The sequence below is a fragment of the Aulonocara sp. 'chitande type north' Nkhata Bay genome, linkage group LG3 (assembly GCF_057382095.1).
Source record: "Aulonocara sp. 'chitande type north' Nkhata Bay isolate Kocher_YH1m ecotype deep benthic linkage group LG3, A_spYH_male_GT1.1, whole genome shotgun sequence".
NCBI classification, from domain to species: Eukaryota; Metazoa; Chordata; class Actinopteri; order Cichliformes; family Cichlidae; genus Aulonocara; species Aulonocara sp. 'chitande type north' Nkhata Bay.
Window position 1 is genome coordinate 45,117,215 of NC_141346.1, and position 19,373 is coordinate 45,136,587.

The following is a 19,373-nucleotide window of genomic DNA, read 5'->3' on the forward strand; positions in this document are numbered from 1 at the left end:
CAAAGAGGATGTAAATGCATGCTGTTTTTCATTTTTAACAGCAAGATCAGACACAGAAAAGCAGAATTGCATTACCAATTTATGTATTAGACTTACAAAACATACAATTTTAAAATCCGTCTTCTTTTAGAGAAAGACTAAAGTATTAAAGATGACAACAACTGATGGTGATGTGCTGGTTTCATAATACTAAATATAAAAGAAAAAAGAAAAGAAGAAACTAAGACTTGTAACAAATAAAAATCAATATATCAAATAAATAAAATTTAAGGTGGATCATGTTCACAGAGTTCAGACTAAGTAAAAATGTATTTCTAAGATCATCATTTATTTAGCATTACTCCTCCTGAGTATGCCATTTAATACTATCCTAATCATAATCAAAGTCATAATAATATAATAATATAATTTTTAAATGGCATACTAAGGAGGTGTAATGCTAAATAAATGATGAATTAAGCGCTTCCTAATACCTTAATAATGCTTAATAGTGTGACATTATTTTAAAGTGCTACTGATTCTTTTTTATATTTTACAGTTTTAGATTTGACTTATCCATATTATATTAGTCTGCGGCTTTGCTTCCTTATAACGTGCACTAACTAATGTGTGCTCTGAACCATCGTCCCAGTCTCAGCCTGCATGCCAGAGCAGATGTTCTTTATGTGTCGGTCTGTGTTTAGTTGTAATCACACACGAAACACCAACACAATGGTTCAGTGGAGGGATGGAAGCAGCCAGGTGATGACTTTCCAAGAGGTCAGCACTCATGTAATCTCACCAAAGAATCTTTTTGTTCATGTTCTCAGACAGATTTCACTGTTGGCACACTCAAAGTGGGTCATCGTATGTCCTTGTCTTAAAAGTGCTTTCCAACTAGCTACTACTGCCATAGAGGTCTGATGGAGTGCTGCTGCTGAGATGGTCATAATTCTGGCAGGTCTCCCATCTCTGCAGAGGACTTGTGAAGCACTATTAGAGAGACCACTGGCCTCTTGACCAAGGCCCTTCTTGCTTGCTTACTCACTTTGGCCAAATAGCTAACCCAAGGTGGAGTCTGGATGGTTTCAAACGTCTTTCAGTTCACAATTACTGAAGCCACTGTGCTCCTGGGAACACTACAAGACATAGAAATGGGTTTATATTCTTCCCCTGACCTATCCTTTGCAACAATTTCATCAGACATTTCTACAGAGAGCTCCTGGAAGTTTGTGGCAGTGGGATGATTGAGTGTGAACCACAGGATGTTATATCCAAAGCTGTGTGCCTTTTTAAAAATTTAAAATATACATTTTAGCTTCTGATTTTAATAATTTTGCAAATTTACTAAACACACTGAAGAGGAGTTTGCACACTTTCAAATGCCTGTATATTTGTATATTTGTGGGAATACATGATTTGCAGCATTCCCACTCAGGAATGAAATAAAATGCTTTTGGGGGTGGTTCAAACTAATTGCTTCTTCTACTCCCGGTGATTTTTCTAAAACACTGTCAACAAACGTTTGAAAGCTGCAATTTGATTTCCCTAAGTGCTGATTTGTTTGGATGAATGCTTTTAATACAAGAAAATAAAGAACAGAAAGGAGTGGTGTTTTACACAGTGCATAGAGTAAAAATACGTCTTTTTTTAATTAAAGAGCAGTCTTGAGCTACCCCACGTTTTTTATATTTTTCTAGGAAAATAGGAATGGGTGCAGGGATTTATTGAAACAAATACAGTATATGAGGCAAAGGAGTTTGTACAATTCTAATAAGCCTAAAAGTCAATATTTGGTGACATGGCCTAAATTCTGTTAGTAGCATCTAATTTCTTTAAGTTCTTTAAGGACATTTAAAACGCTTCTTTAGATCTTGGCTTTGATCCTATTCTGCTTCAATAAAGTTGAGGTCCGGGCTCTGGGGAGGCCAATCCATGACTGATGGTGTCCCACTGTGTTTTCTTTTAGTGTCTGTTGGGAATCATCTGATGCTTTTTAGAATTTATTGGTCACCATACGTCAGACCTTTCCTTCTTTCATAATAACATCAATTTTGACAAGATTTTTAACATGGCTGGTTGGAATGGATCCCCAAGCTGTGGGAGAGCCTCCACCATACGCCCTCACACTCTCACTGTTATTGTACCTCCTCTGTACATACTGATGATAGTTTTACACCAAAAATTTCACATTTAGATTCATCCGTCTATAACAGCGCTCCCCAACCATTTTGCGCCACGGACCGATTTATGTCTGACAATATTTTCACGGACCGGCCTTTAATGTGTCGCGGATAAATACAACAAAATAACACCAGTACCGGTATCAAAAAAGAGAAGATTTAGTCATAACACAAGGGAAAAGACCCAGGGAAACGATAAAAACAATAACAAAATAACGACAAAAAACAATAAAAACCCTGAAAACCATAAATTTCACACCCGAGCCTCAACTCTCGCGGCCCAGTACCAAACGACTCACAGACCGGTACCGGTCCGCGGCCCGGTGGGTGGGGGCCGCTGCTCTATAAGACTTGCTGTATAATTTTGGCAGTTTCCATTACTTAAGAATTGCTTTTTCACAGCAATTTTTCCACTCAGACCATTTCTAATGAGGCTTCAGTGAACAGTAGATTGATCAGCTGAAGCAGCATCCTTCTCTGGGCTTGAGTGTGATGCTGGGCCAACCGTATATCTAAACCATTAAGAAAAACTGTCATCTGGAACTGGAGTATAGTTTTAACCAGTATGTCAATTTCTGCACACTGCACAGAGTTTTTGCAACAAAAAATTCCCCAGTATCCTGCTGTCAGATGTATTTTTTTGTATTTTGTATTAGACACCAAATCAATACATGCACCTTCTGTTCCCCATCCCCTGTAAACAGGGAGAAATGATTTTTGGGAAGCTGGAATTACACTATCCAGCATTAAAAGCTTCTTTTCAGCCGCGGTGACAAAAGGCTCTTTCAGTGTACAGGGAGTCATGCTGGGAATATTTTCTGATACCATTAATACAGCTTGTCGCTGCACAGCACAGAAACACTATAAACATGAAACAAAACATCAATTGCAGATTTTTGCTTGTTACAAGCGTCAGATGTTCTAATTATGCTCGGCTTTTTCAGGCCCTCTCAGTAGTAACGGTGCACACGTCGGGTTAATTAGCCACTGAAGATGGACAAAAGCGTATTCCCCAACACATCCTTGCATATTTGGCACGTTCAGTGCCGGCCACTATTATCTAACATCAAACCCATGTGAATGTGAAAGACCTATTGATGGGGAGCACAGCCTTAGGATCCAAACAAGGCATGCCTCTGATTCAAGAGCCTGCAATGGCTCAGAGGCCGCTGATAAAGGGTCTGTTTATGTGCTATCAGAGCCCGCAGGGGTCAGGCTTTATCCTGCACTGTCATTGCAGTCCTGTACACAGTGTGAATATGAAGACAGTGGGAGCTAATGCAGTTTAGTTATCTCAATTTCAAAATGCCAACAGGGTCAGCTGTGGCTGAAGGAGTCCAGATTGCTTGTAGCTCGTTGAGCGCGCGCCGCTGCCAAAAGCTAGGAGGAAATGAGGGACACGAAAAGGAAATTATTTGCGAGGCAGGTCTGATGATGAGGGTTGGGGGTCAGCGCAGATAATACTGGCTTCTTAGCTGAAGTTTATCAGCGGAGTAGAAATATTGTTTGCGTGAGATTAAAAGCAGACCTACAAAGATAATAAAAAAATGACGATACGGTCTGACAGAAACTAATGATGTCATTGGCAACGGCTTCCTGGGCTGTTGTCATAACATTTCCTGTTGTATTAATATCATATACTCAAACTAAATCACCACCAATGTGAAGAAAAAAAAAACCTAAATACTAAAACATATTATACTTTAAAACTGTATTTTTTATGCCATGCATTTATACAACACATCATATGCCTTCTAGGTGGAGAGCACTACTTTCTGAACAGGACAAATCAGAAATAAGAACTAATAGCCATCTAAATGCGCAGTGTCCTTTCCTTCTTTCTGCCTGGTAACACACAGTTCACGATGAAAACAATTACCAGCAAAGTTCCTCCCCATCATGCCTCTCCGTGTCTAAGCGCATCTGCCTTTGTGTGATTTCACTCTCTATTATTTATAACAGAAAAAGCAGTTTTCGAGTGTTAATAATTCATAGAAATGCCCAAATGTCTCTGCAGAGGAAAGAGTAAATGGTGGAGTGAATGAGGGGGTACTGCTGTGGTTTACGGCTCCTTTTTATCATCTGTAATTATTAATCCTTTGTTTTTAAGGAAGATGTCCGCTGAAGCAAAGAGGCCAATGTGTACCAATAAGCTGCACCATGACTGTCTAATTTAAGATCACAGCAAAAAGCTGAGCAGAGGGAAATTGTGGCTCTGATTTCGTGGATTAACAGCAATCTTAAAAAATAAAATCTGCTAGCTGTTGTTACTATAGTGATAAAAACAAGTAGAGTCATTTTCCATCTGCAGGTTTTGTATTCTTGGTGGTTCTCGGAGTCGTTTTCAGTGAAAAGTCGGGTTCTGTATCATAAAAGAATGCTGTATATCAAAGATGGAAGCCATTAACTGCATCCGAACATGCTCATTGTGTCCTTTAGTCCCACCCACTTTATGTTTGTGCCAATGGGAGCTCTGAAACACATTACACAGCTTGATAATTATAAAGTTTGAACAGCTTTAGGGTATAAGCTGCTCCAAAGGGCAAAAAAGTACTGTTGGAGTCTAAGGGGAGGGGCCAATAGTGCAAGGACTGATTGTAGGTGCTGACGCTAATGTTTTATTTACAGTGTTATAAATTTCTGCAGTTCTGCTGGATCCTCACTGTTATTGTTCATGATGCGAGTTCATGACGTGAAATCCAGTGTGTAGCTGTCCTCTTGTTTGAGGGTGGTGTTGAGCGACTAATCAACAATGGTCACTGCACCGGTTTAGGAGGGTTAGTGCTAACAAAGCTGTATTCTGGGGGTTGAACAGTGTATGGGATGTCTTGTGGTTCCTTCTTTTGCCTGGGCTTGCCATAGTTCCAGTGATAACAAACATACTCTATGCTAATCGTGTTAGGGCTGTATGGAGGTCCATGGGAAATTCTGTCCACTGAAAGAAGATTATTTCACAGTATTTTGGATTATTATTACAAAAGCAAACACTTTGTTTAGCAAGATAACCTCATTAAATAATGCTACTTTTAAGATGTTTAAAGTGGAAAAGCAACTGAAGTAAAGTCAGGCTCAAGTTTGGCTATAAATGAAACGCACTGTCATCGTGGGATTTTAACGTACATAAAGTGTAACTAAGCTCCTGTGGCCAAAATGACCCCCTATTAACAAAAGCCTTGTACAGGCACATACTAGTTTTTAAATTCTGCAACATAATGTATTTTTTTCATGCTATGCGTTGCAGAACAATTATGACAACATGTAGAGCTCCAGACAAAGACGCACCATTCCAGGGCTTGGTTTTAGCATGCGGATCTGGCCAGGACCCTTACTGGATACAGGGTGGGAATCGAACTTGTGATTCAAAGGTGTGGAGTCTTACCACTACACTACACAGATGCATTTCTAAAGCTCACGTTAACCATGAACCTTAATGCTTACTAATGTGATGCTTTAGTATGGATAACTTTAAATGACAATACACCTTTTAAATGAACGTTTCCACTGGGTTTAGTAGTTTACACTAAATCACCTATCAGCAAAATGTCTCTGTTTTGTTTTGTTTCTCATTTCTCCGAGACAAATACATCACGCAGGGCAATATTCTTCAAAACTGTTCAACAGCAGGCTTGTAGAGTTTTGCAGCCCACATATGAAGTCATCATTTTCATGTTCCCTGTAACCCCCAGAAGGTTGATTTACTGAAAATCTTGTGCTACCCAAACCACATAATACTTTAAAATTAGATTCCTAATTTCTGGAAATGCATTTGCCCATGGGTCGAGAATAACTTTGCGTGTACTGAAAGTGTGGGTATTGTGTTGTTGGTCTTAAATCTCACTGGTAATTATCTTTTCTCTTGGTGGCATTGCTGGGTTTTTCCTTTATTAATGGGGATTATAATGTTTTGCGAATAGGAGATTTTTTTTTCCTGGACTCGGAGGAAATTATGGGCGTAGAAGATTGAGTGTGATACCACGTCGTTTGTGTCCCCGGGTGGATGATCAAACACGATAGAAGCCAGCGATATCAATAAATACATCAAGAACACAGAGGGAAGGCTGCTATCAATCCTTGCATGCAATGGAGCTGTGTTGCACGTGCGCTGCTCTACGCTCACTTTGTTGAAAAGGAAGTACAAAAAAGGAAGGCATTCAAAGTGGTTGCTTAAATAATTCAGCATCCACCAACTATTCAGGAATTTCCTGTGGTTTGACTAAAATCAATAGTTTGGCCTCTCTCTTTTCCACTCGCTAAGTTTCACTCGTTTCCTCCCTCTTGCAGAAAATCAATTCATGACTACATTTACTCTTAGATTTCAGAGTTTCACTATTTACTTTTAACAATGACACAATTAAGGGTGCTCCCCGTCTTAGAGCCTACGTCTGTGATCTGTGACAGCAGAAGGGAAACACATAAAATAAATAAATGGCAAGTTACACAAATAGAACTAAACAGCTTTCCAAGGGGGAATCTGATAGGTCTAGGCTTAGAGACTGAGGAGAACTGTGTGGTGGCACAGAGTGGAAAGTCATTGTGTTGCTGTATTTCTCTTCCCTCTTCCTCTATTTACAAGGCTGACAGAAAAGAAAAAACAATGCTTTTGTACTCACGCGTCATCCACATAGCAAGGATACGGCATTTGCTGGGCAAAAACTCCCAGTGGTTGGGTTTTTGAGGTGTGCGCCCGTATAATGCCATGGTCAATCATATCCTGCAGGTAGGCGAAGCCTCCCCATATATAGCGCAGGTCGTTATAGGGGTTGTCTCTGGCTCCGGGAGACCATGACCTTATTAAAAGAAGACAGACCATGATGTGTCTTAGCAAAGGGCAAGTAAACTACAACCAGAATGGTCAGAAATACTACCCGAGATTATAAGTTATTTTAGAGGTTATATAGAGCAACAGGAACTTTATTTATAAAGACCTGATTGCTTGACAGGACAAGGATCCACTGTTTTTTATATATCTAGACTTACACCTGACAAATATTTTCAGCTTTCTGCTCATGAGTCTAAGGAGAAGATATACCAGCCACTTTTACATAAGCTTTGTAATTTCAGAGAAAACAAGGTATAATTAATAACACTAATTATGGTCTGGTTCCATTTACATGGTTCGGAGCCCCGGTATGCTCATTGTAATGTACTAAAACACTAAATAGAACTGGATGATAATTAATTTGGTCATTTACATCTGTGCTACGATGGGTCATAACGTCTGCTGGAGACTGCCTATCACAGCCTTATAGCTTTAAATGAAAGCTTGATTAGCATTCAGATTTGAAATGGGGAGAAAATAAAGGCAGGTTCTTTAAAAGGGATCATTAATGGTGACACTTGGTGAAGCTTAAAGTCAGTTTTCTGTGTCATTAAAAGTGACTATTTCTAAATAGTGACCAAACTATTTCTATATGTCCTTTATTAGGCTATAGGACAGTAACATCTAATGATTAAATGTATGAAGTTTAAAGTTTCAGAGCTCAACTCTGCAGCCATCGCATTAGAAATAAACAGCAGCAAGAAGAGCAGCACTCAGCATTAACTACAATTAAACTGTTTATTTTATTGCTCTGTGCGCTACATCCTGAGATTAATGACTTTCTGGAGCATTAATATCTCATCTTATTTGCAACAGTGTTGCATTTTACTGTTCCATTTTTCATGTTGTTTATAGATTTTTATCCCCATTTTATCATCATCATCTGATGACGTCTGCGATTGAAGTAGGTGACCCTCATAGGGATCATTTTGCACAGAAAAAAAGTTTTACATGTAAAACGCCACTTATTGTGTGAGCTTGGCTTGATAACTGCTCTCATGACAACTGTTATCTCCTACTGGGATTTAAAGTTCTGTTGAGCCAGCCAGTGCAAAGAAAGCCTGGCTTTGTTGAACTTCTGGCTTTATAGCGTAATATTTACCCATATATATATATATACTAGGGGTGCAACGATATTCGTATCGATATTGAACCGTTTGATACAGTGCTTTCGGTTCGGTACGCATATGTATCGAACAATACAACATTTGTAATTTATTTTATCAACTTTCCTTCTGACTATGCTGTCTGTGTTGAGCGCTCAGTGAATCTGGGTTCGACTACTCCGCCTAGGCTGCACTGTCGAGCGCAGATCCACTGAGCGCTCAACACAGACAGCATAGTCAGAAGGAAGAGCGCAGGGCACCTCCCCCACTCTCATTCAGATCTGGCGTTTGGAATTATTTTGGTTTTCATGTGACGTATGACCCTGAAGGTAAGTGAGTCATGGACTAAAGTAAAACAGTATGTTGGATGTGCCACGCAATGCTCAATTACATGGGTGGGAACTAGTGTGTTAGCGCAGTTAGCTCGTTAACGTGTTGGCCGTCTAGCCCCATGCACGGAGCGATCAGCGGTAGCTCGTTAACGGAGATTTGCCGTGTTGTGGCGTTAAGGTCATTTCAACGAGATTAACCTGAAAGCACTAGTGGGAACACAACGAATATGACTGCACATTTACGCCGACATCATCCTAGTGCAAAGACAAAAACAACAAGCATGCTACTAACTTTAGCCGAGTCATTTAGACAGCTGTTAGCACATGATTCTCCTTATGCTGCTGAGAATATAGCCCAGAAGAAGCGTATAGTACAGCTTTTATTTTGGAAAGAGCCATTTCTCTGTAATAAACTCTCTTTTCCAAAGATGAGTGATTTCTCAATCAGATAGATTTATTTTTTTTTATTATTTTGTTGTTTCAGCAACATTAAATTTAAAAACTGTACTTTTGAGTTAAAATATATATTTATAATTTTAATAAATGACAAATTAAAAAAGCATGAACATTTTTTTGTATCGAAATAATATCGAACCGTGACACCAAAGTATCGAACCGAACCATGAATTTTGTGTATCGTTGCACCCCTAATATACATATACACATATGGCATCAAGTTCTTTAGTCTAGTATTGTCAAAGAACCAAACAGAGACATCAATCAAATGTGGGACAGAAGAAATGGCACAAAAAATATAAAATTAGGTTAAAGTCATTTGGTATTCAGCAAAAAGAACGGGTTTTTATAACAGTGTTACATACCTTCTCCTTACTGTCCTGGTACTTTCTACTTCATCAACATCCATGCGGATTTTGTACTTGACATAAGGAGGTGGGAGGCTGGAGTTCAGCTGGAGGTTTTCAAAGACAATCCCGGCCCAGAACGTACCGTTTGTCAAAAGATCCAGCGCTCTATTCACCAGTTGGCCTTCAGTGGAGGCCGCCTCAAACTTGTCCAGATCCAAACACTGTCAGCAAACACAGACCCACACAAATGTCTTACTTTTCTAACATCCTATTATATTTACAGTAAACCATTCTGTTTTTGCAGTCTTTCAGCAGCCACAAAAGGCAGGCAGGAGCTCACTGGGAGAAAGGCAGATGGATATTTAGAAAAGAAAGTATGATTCAGCTAGTGACTAAACAACACAGAGTGCAGTTCCAAATTATCTGGAGATGCCAGGGGGTGGGAAATGTTTTGAGTTTCAGTAGAGACAAGCAAATGAGATCCACCCTTGCTAGCGTTCCCTTGCTCGGTAGCCTTGTCCCCCTGTTTCACGAGACGATAATGAGCTAGCCATCCTGGGAGGCAGTCACACCTGACAGCTGTCCACACATCTCAATGCTGCAATAGTTTTATCATCTCTCCCCTCAGGAATCTGTATTGTATATCCCACTATGGTAGGAAAGAAATATCACAAACAACACCATTTGTTCAGCACATACTGGAGGATATTAGAGCAGTGAAGAGCTCCACGGGCCCAAAGTTTGGACAAGTGCTAAATGAAATATAGGGACAAGCTGTACAAGCTGTAGCTAATCCTAGTAACAGCGGCCTCATGCTACCCAACACATCATTTGAGCAAACAATTTATTTTTTTAACAGCGTCTTTATTCAAACCTATTTGTAGGCACAATGTTTTTCATACAGATGTACTTGGTGAACCTGATTCTTCTGCATTTACAAACGTCCTTTGGAGCCTTTCCAATCTATGTTTAATCAGCTATTTGTGCTGCTACAAATCAACTTTATCTGCCCATGTTAATGAGGCTTCAAAAGTTATAACAGCTCATACAGTCGTGTCATCCTCAAGTGCCCTTAATGTTTAAATAAGATTAGTGCGGCACAACATTCCCAGTAAGCACCAGTGGAGTTTCATCTAAAGCCAGCGATTAAGTTCTGTCCCCAGAGTTACGAAGACATGGCAGCGCATTTTCATAATGACCTTTTATGCTATTTATAGGTTTGTTTCTCCCGTCTCAATGTTTTATAAATCTCGGCACTGTTGGATTAAACAGGTTTATGAAAGAAATGACATGCAATTTGAGGCTCTAATTTGCCTCTATTTAAAAAAAAATTAAGAAAGATGCAGCCTGAGTCTTTAGTGTTAATGCTGGTGGTGGCAACACAGAGAGAGGAGCCATACCAATTTGAAAATGAGCACAAATTGTTGGGTTTTAATCTTTAGAAAGTAATTGGCTCACACCAAGAAATCATTTCAAGGATACAAATGACTCATTTGGCGAACACACATTTTTCCTCTAATGTCCTGTGTCTGCACATTGGAAACTTGTTAGCCTCCTCCTGCCCATGTATGCTAAAGCTATCGATTTGCACTAATAAAGGATTGTAGTTGGTTTTGTTGACCAGTGACTGAAAAGTAAGAAAATCAGGTTTAAATAATGTTAGCCATTAGTATTTTCTGTTCAGTTCCCTTGTTGTGTACATAAAGCATCCACCATGTATGGAACTAAATGCACGACTACATTGTCTTAATGACCTTTTAGCGTCTTTGCAATGCCAATCCTAAAAAATATGTCATTTCCCTAAACATGTACGCATCCAGACAAGCGATCGCTGCAGTAAAGGCTGTCTGATAAGTGCTCCTTATCCATTCTGAGCAATGCAATTTCCATTAGGGCAGAAAATAGATTGCATTACAGTGGAATTTTATTGTCCGTGTACGGCAAATCCTGAGGGACCTAAGCTGTCATTTTACCTGTGCTCGGATTGATATTGTGCGTGTGTGTGTATTTGATCGTGCAATTTGGAGAAAGAACAATTTTGCTTTGAACTGTGGCACAATCAATATACAGGATGAATGTTAACTCTGGATGGTTCACTAGCCCATAGCAATATTGCTATATGATTACCAGGGAAGGGATGCTGTGGTAGACCTTGCTGTGCATTTGACAGTTCTTTAAGTCAAGGTTCTTCAAGTTTAATGAACACTAGAGGCCTGTTTTCTAATGACTCAAAAGTTGAGTTTGAGAGCAAGATTTGAAGAAAACAAAAAAACTGATGTCTTGATTTTGGCTTGAACAATAGCAGCGCAAGGATACACAAGAAAAGAGCTGTTTTCTTCAACCCCCCCCCCCACCCCCACCCACCCAAAAAGAAAGCTCTCACTGATTTTACTAAAAAGCAATTTTGCTTGACTACTTCAAAGGTTATAAAGCAACTCCAGCCAAAGAAATCACACGGGTAATATCAGATAAACAAAAATAACTAAAGGAAAGGCAAAGAAAGAATAGAGGTGGAAGGGCGAGAATTATGTTTAAAAAAACGTAAATGTCAAAGAACAGCCCACTCTTAGAAAATCTTTCACTTCACTGGAGAGGTCGCGAAACCCTGTGGAAGCCGGATTTATGAGGTGTTTTGCATTTACAACAAAGCACAAGCAGATAAATTACATACACGCAAGAAAGTGGAGAGAAGCTTCAGCATTTCCGAGGTGGAGTTGTAGACGTTCCGCCAGTCGCTGGGTGGCATGCCGGGTGGACGATCTTCTGGAGGCCCGTTGTACAGGAAGTTGGCCAGCAGCTCAGGTGTCCACCCTGTGCCATTGAGAGGCGCCTTGAGGGTTCCAGCAAACACAGGATTCACCAGCAGAGCCTGATTTTGAAAGCAAGAAGACAGGTTTATTTATATAGGATTTAGGGTTTCTCATCCGCGTTATTGAGGGAATAACTAACATTTAAATGAGTTGGTTACAATGGCCACCTGTTAGAGGCTTCAAATTAATGTGGTATGAATGCAAATGAATATTTATGAGAATCAAAAGCCTTAAAAAAAAAGAGAAATAAAGAAAAAAAGAAGGGATGATAAAAAGGATGGGGGAGGGGCAGCTTTACTCTTTGCTGGAGCTGACATTCATTTTTCTGCAGAATTAATTAACAGCATTAAGATAGATGGCAGTGTTGTACTTGCGGCTCTAAGATGCACATCAGCTATTCTCCTCTATGGCCATGAAGCTCATTTACAGCACAGGGTGTGTACGTGCACAAAAAAATGCATTTGCATGGTACAGATGTATTAGGACCCACAGAGAGAACAAATGCAAATCAAATCTCCTCCCTGGAAATGCACAAACAAGGCCGCGTGTACGCACCATGAAAGAGATAAAGGCGCAGGTCCTCCCCTTCAATTCCCTTTCACTAACATGGTAAGGAACATGTGTGTGACTTACATTCATCTCGGGTCATAGATCAAGACGCAATTTCCATAATCACACACCCAATTCATAAAGATAATACGCTGAGAAGCGGAGGAAAACTGAACCTTGCTGCAGCAGTAATGGCCCACTTACATACAGCACGTTACATGAATATGTATTTTGTTTTGTTTAGAGAAATAACCATTTCTAAGCTTCTTATGCAATAACCCTTTGAGAATAAGGCTATTTGACTCCCATCTATTGGTTTACATGTGTTTGCCCTCAAGTTACAGCACCACAGTCACTCCCCTCCCTCTCTCACACAGCGTTCCTTCGCTTTCCAGTTGCTCTGATAAGAAGAACGGGGAAAATTCACTTCAAACCCACAATGAAATCACCCATTTAATATAGCTTTTTTAAAATGTGACCCTCGTGCTGCGGCTAAATGTGGTGACCATTTCAAAGTGGACGATGCGGAGCCTGACTTTTGGTCAGCAAAGGGCACTGCGCGTCAATTGAACAAAGTGGCCTCTACAGTGTGATATTCAGAGTTAAAGATTCAGATATATTCTGCCCACTGTGCTCAGTGGCATTTCAGTGTCAACACTTTTGATCATATTCTGCTTAACCTAAGGACAAAGTGTCAAATTAAGTAATCTCTGCACTGCGTGTGACCTTTTAAAATAATCAGTACATCTATCATCGTGGTGGCTACGTTAAGGACACGATCCATCAAAATTGTCTTTTGAGGAAATAAAAAAAATCGGAGCCGTTCTGAAAGTGCAGTAAGAGAGAGTTATGCTGGCAAATTGACCGTAACTTTTTATCCGGTTCAGTAGTTCATCTCTTCATCCGCCTACTGCTGCATGCGCTTAAACGCGTAGTCCGGTGCGTAATGTTCAGTGGCATTTTAAACCACAAAGATGCACCCTTTAACCTTGTTGGTCATGTGATGAAGTGAAGAATTGAACTGTAAAGATAAGGTGAAATATCGGGTCCATGGAGAGAACTTAATCCAGATTCTGTATGTTTGTTTGTCTGTCTGTTTGTTTGTTAGCAGGCTAGCGTCCACAGTTTTCAATATATCATGTTAAATTTTATTTTATTTTATAACAATTTAACATAAACCAGTGACACACTCCGGGGCCTGATCAACCCTGGCAGGGCCTCCTTGGATGAGGGTGTCTAGTGATAATGGCCGAAACACCCGATGAATCCAAGGTCCACTACTGACGATGTGTCCCAAATTTTAATATGATAATCTAGATCAGAATCCAATTCCCAAACCTAACCAAGGAAAAAAATGGCAGATTAGCTCAAGTAAAAGACTGAAAGTTAAAGCACACAACGATGTGTGCCGCTGGTAAAGTTTCTGGGCTGCCTTTCCTCATAACAGCCATCCCAACAGCCATGGTTAGGTTTTGGGCGACTGTGGTTCAGGGGGGTTGGGAAGTTCATCTTGTAACTGGAAGGTTGCCGTTTCGATCCCCAGCTCTGTCTGTCTTGGTCGTTGTGTCCTTGGGCAAGACAATTCACCTACCACCTACTGGTGTTGGCCAGAGGGGCCGATGGCGCGATATGGCAGCCTCGCTTCTGTCAGTCTGCCCCAGGGCAGCTGTGGCTACAACTGCAGTTTGCCTCCACCAGTGTGTGAATGTGAGAGTGAATGAATAGTGGTATTGCAAAGCGCTTTGAGGGTCTCGAAAAGCACTACATAAATGCAATCCATTATTATTATCCCTCAAGATTTTCTCCATTTAAAGCAATGCCTTGTCAGGGATTATAACATCTAGTCCTTTTACTGAATATTTTATTGTTTTTTCTTAATTTTTGCTGCTCTCAACTTTGCACTGTCCACTTTCTGCCGTGACCAAGAAAATTTCCCACCTGTGGGACTAATAAAGGTTTATCTTATCTTATCTTACATGAGTACCCAGGTTAGCTAAGACCTTCATCTGAAGGTCAAAGTTGCCCTTTGTGGCCGTTGTGTTCTCTGCATGCTCTTGTAATACATTTGTAAGCGGATAATTGAGTACGGGAAGAGTAACATCCATAATGTGACAGTAAGTGGCCCTCGCTCAGAGGAATGGGCTTTAAGATTTTCTGTTGTGCCTCTGTTAAAGGGGCTGATGTTTACATGCACTATCAAACAGCACTTATTCAACCAGTACCTACAGGTGTCACTGAAGCAACCAGAACTGTAATCCTGCAGATTATAACTATGTAAAGGCAAAAAGTATTCCCAAATACTCTTATGTCTAAGCTGTCTTGTGCTCGGTATTTCCTTTTATTCATCTTAACACCCTAAATCACCCAACTCAGATGTAGTTGTGGTGGCGACGGCAATTGGTCCATCAAACGAAAGCTTGTCCGTGACCTTGAATGACCTCTGAAGATGACAAACCTCGGAAGCCACCGGCTTCGGAACGAGAGGTGGACAGAGGGAGAGAAAGGGAGAGGGCTGGGTGGGGAGAAAATGAAGACAAAGGAGGATTGCTGGTCCATTTGTGTAAAGGTTAGGGCTAGGGTAATGAATACCCTAGCTATATGGAGCTCCCAATGTCTGCTTCCCTCCAGCTGCCTATAAGCTCATTTGGAGTGACACTGGAGTAATGTCAGTGTCAAGGAAATACGGCGAGAGGCAAAATAGAGGGAGGAGAGGAGAGGAGAGGAGAGGGTGGAAGAGAGAGAAGTCCGTGTCCTTTACTTCTATAGATAATCCTTTCTGCTAGGATGAAAATTATCCTGCACTTATCCATAATTACTTTCCTCTCTCACTCTCCACATTTAACAGAAGGTGTGAATAAATGATGTACACAGCATGTACATTCTCACCTGCAGCAGATGTAAGGCTCATCGTTCAAAGAGAAAAAAACACACCGCAGTAATTATAAAAGACACTAATGTATGTTTACTGTTTTCTTCATTTAGCTCTACTGCAAAAAGAAAGTGAAGGAGGTCGTTTTGCATTTTTTTGTATTTTTCAGAATTTTTTATTTTCAGTAAATCTCATCACCAAGTTTGCTGGTGACTTTTTATGTGGAGCTATGTTGGGGAGATGATCCACTCCACTTAAGATCAAAGTAGGCTGTATTAAGCAGTTTCTTGTGCGACAGCAATTTGAAACAGTAATCCATGCCTTTGTAACCCTTCGGCTGGATTACTGTAATTCTCTTTATTTGGGGTGAGTCGATCTTCTGTTTTTCCACTGCAGTCTTTTAACCGGCACTCGTAGATGCGAGCATATCGCCCCATTTTTATATGCACTTCATTGGCTGCCCGTGCGTTTTAGGATCCATTTTAAGCTGCTTTTATTTGTTTTTAAATGTTTGTCCAATGCTGCCCCTCTGTACCTCTCTGAGCTTCTTCATCCATACATACCTTCCCGGTCCCTCAGGTCGGCAGACCAGCTCCTCCTGAGCGTGCCCAGGACAAATCGTGAGCTCAGAGGGGATCGGGCGTTTGCTGCGGCAGCACCAAGATTGTGGAATGAGTTGCTTTCACATGTTAGACAGGCACCTTCCTTATCTGTTTTTAAATCACGTCTTAAAACACATTTATTTACCTTGGCTTTCAGAACAGCAGGACTTGTTGATGTCTCTTAATTAGTTTCTTATTAATTATATTATTTTGAATTTTAAGATATTCTATATGTAATTTGAACTGTTTTCTCTTTGCTTTATATTTGTAGCACTTTGGCCAACATTGTTGGATGTAAAGTGCGTTATAAATAAAGATGCTATGCTATGCGTCCCACAGTGTACATGAGTGAGACATCCCTGCTCTATGATGTCACAAATCCAAGAGTAGTAAAAAACAAAAAAGCCAGCAATGTAAAGTTCAGAAACTTTGACCATGTTTAACATACTGTACAAACCAACCATGGTAATGTGTGCAACATTACATAAAATAAACAGCCATCGAGAGTCTCACCCGTATTGTATTGACTTGTGAGCTATTTTGCAGAAAATCCCAAACACGCGGTCCGAGTTCATCCCAAGAGTCAGCCAGCTCCCTTAACATAGCCAAGGCGTTAAAGGTCCTATTTGCCTGAAACACAGAAAACAATAATCTATAATTTTACACATTTGTCTCACCTTCTCACCGAAAACATACTCGCTGCGCCAATACAAACATGAAAGCACTCCACAACTGCACTTTCAGCTAATCTCCCTGGGAACTCATCACACTGTAACACTGCCATCCCCCCCACGGTGTTGAATGTAAATGGGGTTATTTACCACTGAACATTCACTTGTAAACACCCCGACTATGTCTGGAGTGAAGAGGGCCTCCTGCGCCAACACCGGGCCGCTCGCTGTGAAGTCGGCAGGTTTTCCTCATGCTCGTTATGTATTTTCAATGCAAAATTCTCACAGCATGTCTGTTGTTTGTTTTGGTTACGCAGCTATCAAAACGATGCAAATCTCATGCACAAATGTCATGTCTTTGAAAACAATATATATTTATTGCATTGCATGAACAAGCCCTCTGATTAAATGTTTTATTTTCCAGCTCTGCACTAATGCGTGACATCCTCCTTTTTTGTTTTCATAGACAGATTGCAGGCACCTTCTACCAGTAATTAGTCTGGTCCTATGTATGCAAGATTTACATATATTTGCATGCTAACTCTTAATTTAGAAAAGAATATATAAATATAGATATAGTGGCTTGAACCTTTCATTGCAAACTTAAACTGACCAGAGCAATATATTCTTTTCAAGTTCACAAAAAGTCAGCATACATATAGAAACCTTTCTTTTTCCCTCTAGACCTACTTCTTTCACCAGGAGACGAGCAGCAGGTGTATCAGGTGTGTAGAGGACTTTCCCCTGCAATAATGGCTTGAAGGTGCTCCAAATGTAGCGCAGACCAGGTGTGCTCTCCAGGGTGTCGACAAGAGTCTGACAAAAAGCATCTACGGTACAGAGGAGGTGAGGGGAGAAGACAGGGAAAGTCATGGCAAGACTACGAAAACAACTCTAAATCTCAAACTCCTCTGTGCATACTGGATTCATGCTCTTTCATGGGACTGGGGGAAAGAGGAGAGACAAGTTATTTGATCTGTGCAAAAATCACAGAATTGAAGCGCCCGAGAAGCAAACATGATAAATATTGTACACGAGGTTAAAATTCAAACGTGGCTACGAAAACAGACCTCTCGGTACTTGTTCTCAGCAGAGTTTGAACAAATATGAACATGAGAGGTTTCAGAAAATCTTCCTGGTCTTTTCAGCTGTTGTATTCATTAATACTTATAGTACTAATAACAGTTTGATTACACATTTATGTAGTTTAAAAAGTTCACTGCTGTTAAAAAGGAGAAGAAAAGTTTTGAAGGTGGATATAATGATTTTCACTGATGCAACAAGAGCAGACTGATTTATATTGATACTGTAAAACACGGTAAAGAATGTGAACAACTGTACATTACTGTATTCAGCGTGCCAAATGATCGCATCTGCACCATATAGGCAGTATTGATGCAATCACTGCCTTTCAGAACAGAACTGATACTAATGATTCCTTAATGTAGTCTTGATTAAAAATGAGCTAGGTAACATGTGTTTAATTCCTTTGAACAAAAAACTTTTCTGCTCCCTTCCCACTTCCAGGACTGGAAAACCTAGCCCCTGCTTTGGCCAGTTATGCATTTTTGCCACTTCCAACCAGATCAAAAGTGTAATGTACAGTATAGGAAACAACAAACAACACAGAGCATACACTGCACAACCAAAAGTACTGTTTGCATGTACAAGAGCTGCTCAGCCACTGAGTCTAATTCAATTAAATTGTATTGACGCTCCCAGCACACAACTTTTGTGCAGAGGACTTAAATACACAGAAGGGTAATGAGGGGAAAAGAAACATCTGGGAAACACAGCTGACACAGCTGAACCTGACACCACAGGGGAAGCAAAACTAAACACACTGAACATGGGAACACAAAACTTTCAAAATAAAACATGAAACATGGACAGATGTAAACATGACAACACAAGCTTGACAACATGAAATACGCAGACAATAACTACACAGAACACAGGGACATAACTAAACGTTAAACAATGAGGACACGGCAGGCTAACACAGAAGACAGGAAAAGACACAAACACGGAGACATAAGTGAAACATAACCTAGACTAAAACTCAACTAAACCCTAACTAAATAATATTACAAGAACTTAACGTTATCTAACCTAAGAAAATCAAAAATAAACACTGAATATTTTGGTATTTTGAAAGTGGACATGACGAATGTGAGTCTGAGAAACAGAGGGACGCTACATGCTAATAATGGTAGCAACCAGAGTTGTCGCCTCCTGCTGGCCGTTACAAAGAATGCTTCAGATTTAATATCCAGTCTTTAGGTTTGACAGTGAGATGTCTGTTAAAACGTTATATTCCAGCCTGCTGCACATTTAAGGATTCATGTTTGACCGTTCCACTGACTCACTCAAGAGGTTAAAGTGAGTCTTAAATCTGTTTCCTGGCCTTATTTCACAGAATTTTTTACAAGAACGTTGACCCTACAGATCTCACTGTAGTTTGCACAATATAAAAGCAATATTTCAGCACACTGTTGGGAGAGGCTCGTAAATGCCAGTTTTATAAGGGTCATGCGCACCGACAGAGTTCGAATGATGAGTTCGTCGTTTGCTTTTTTCTACTCCTTTCTGTAACATGAGTCACAAGAAAGCTCCAGCGATGGCTTATTATTGTTTTATCTTACTT

The 19,373-nt window shown here is 40.2% G+C and overlaps 1 protein-coding gene across 2 annotated transcripts in view; it reads right to left on the minus strand.

Moving 5' to 3' along the window:
* LOC147335857 (phospholipid-transporting ATPase ABCA1) overlaps window positions 1-19,373 on the minus strand; it is a 187,524-nt gene that overhangs the window by 131,109 nt on the left and 37,042 nt on the right. For both annotated transcript variants that reach the window (XM_086282904.1, XM_086282910.1), the window contains exons 10-14: window positions 17,417-17,556; window positions 16,569-16,685; window positions 11,897-12,094; window positions 9,241-9,446; window positions 6,773-6,949 (exon numbers count right to left, since the gene is read on the minus strand). In XM_086282904.1, coding sequence (XP_086139030.1) covers window positions 6,773-6,949; window positions 9,241-9,446; window positions 11,897-12,094; window positions 16,569-16,685; window positions 17,417-17,556 — 838 coding nt within the window. The remainder of the gene's footprint in view (window positions 1-6,772; window positions 6,950-9,240; window positions 9,447-11,896; window positions 12,095-16,568; window positions 16,686-17,416; window positions 17,557-19,373) is intronic.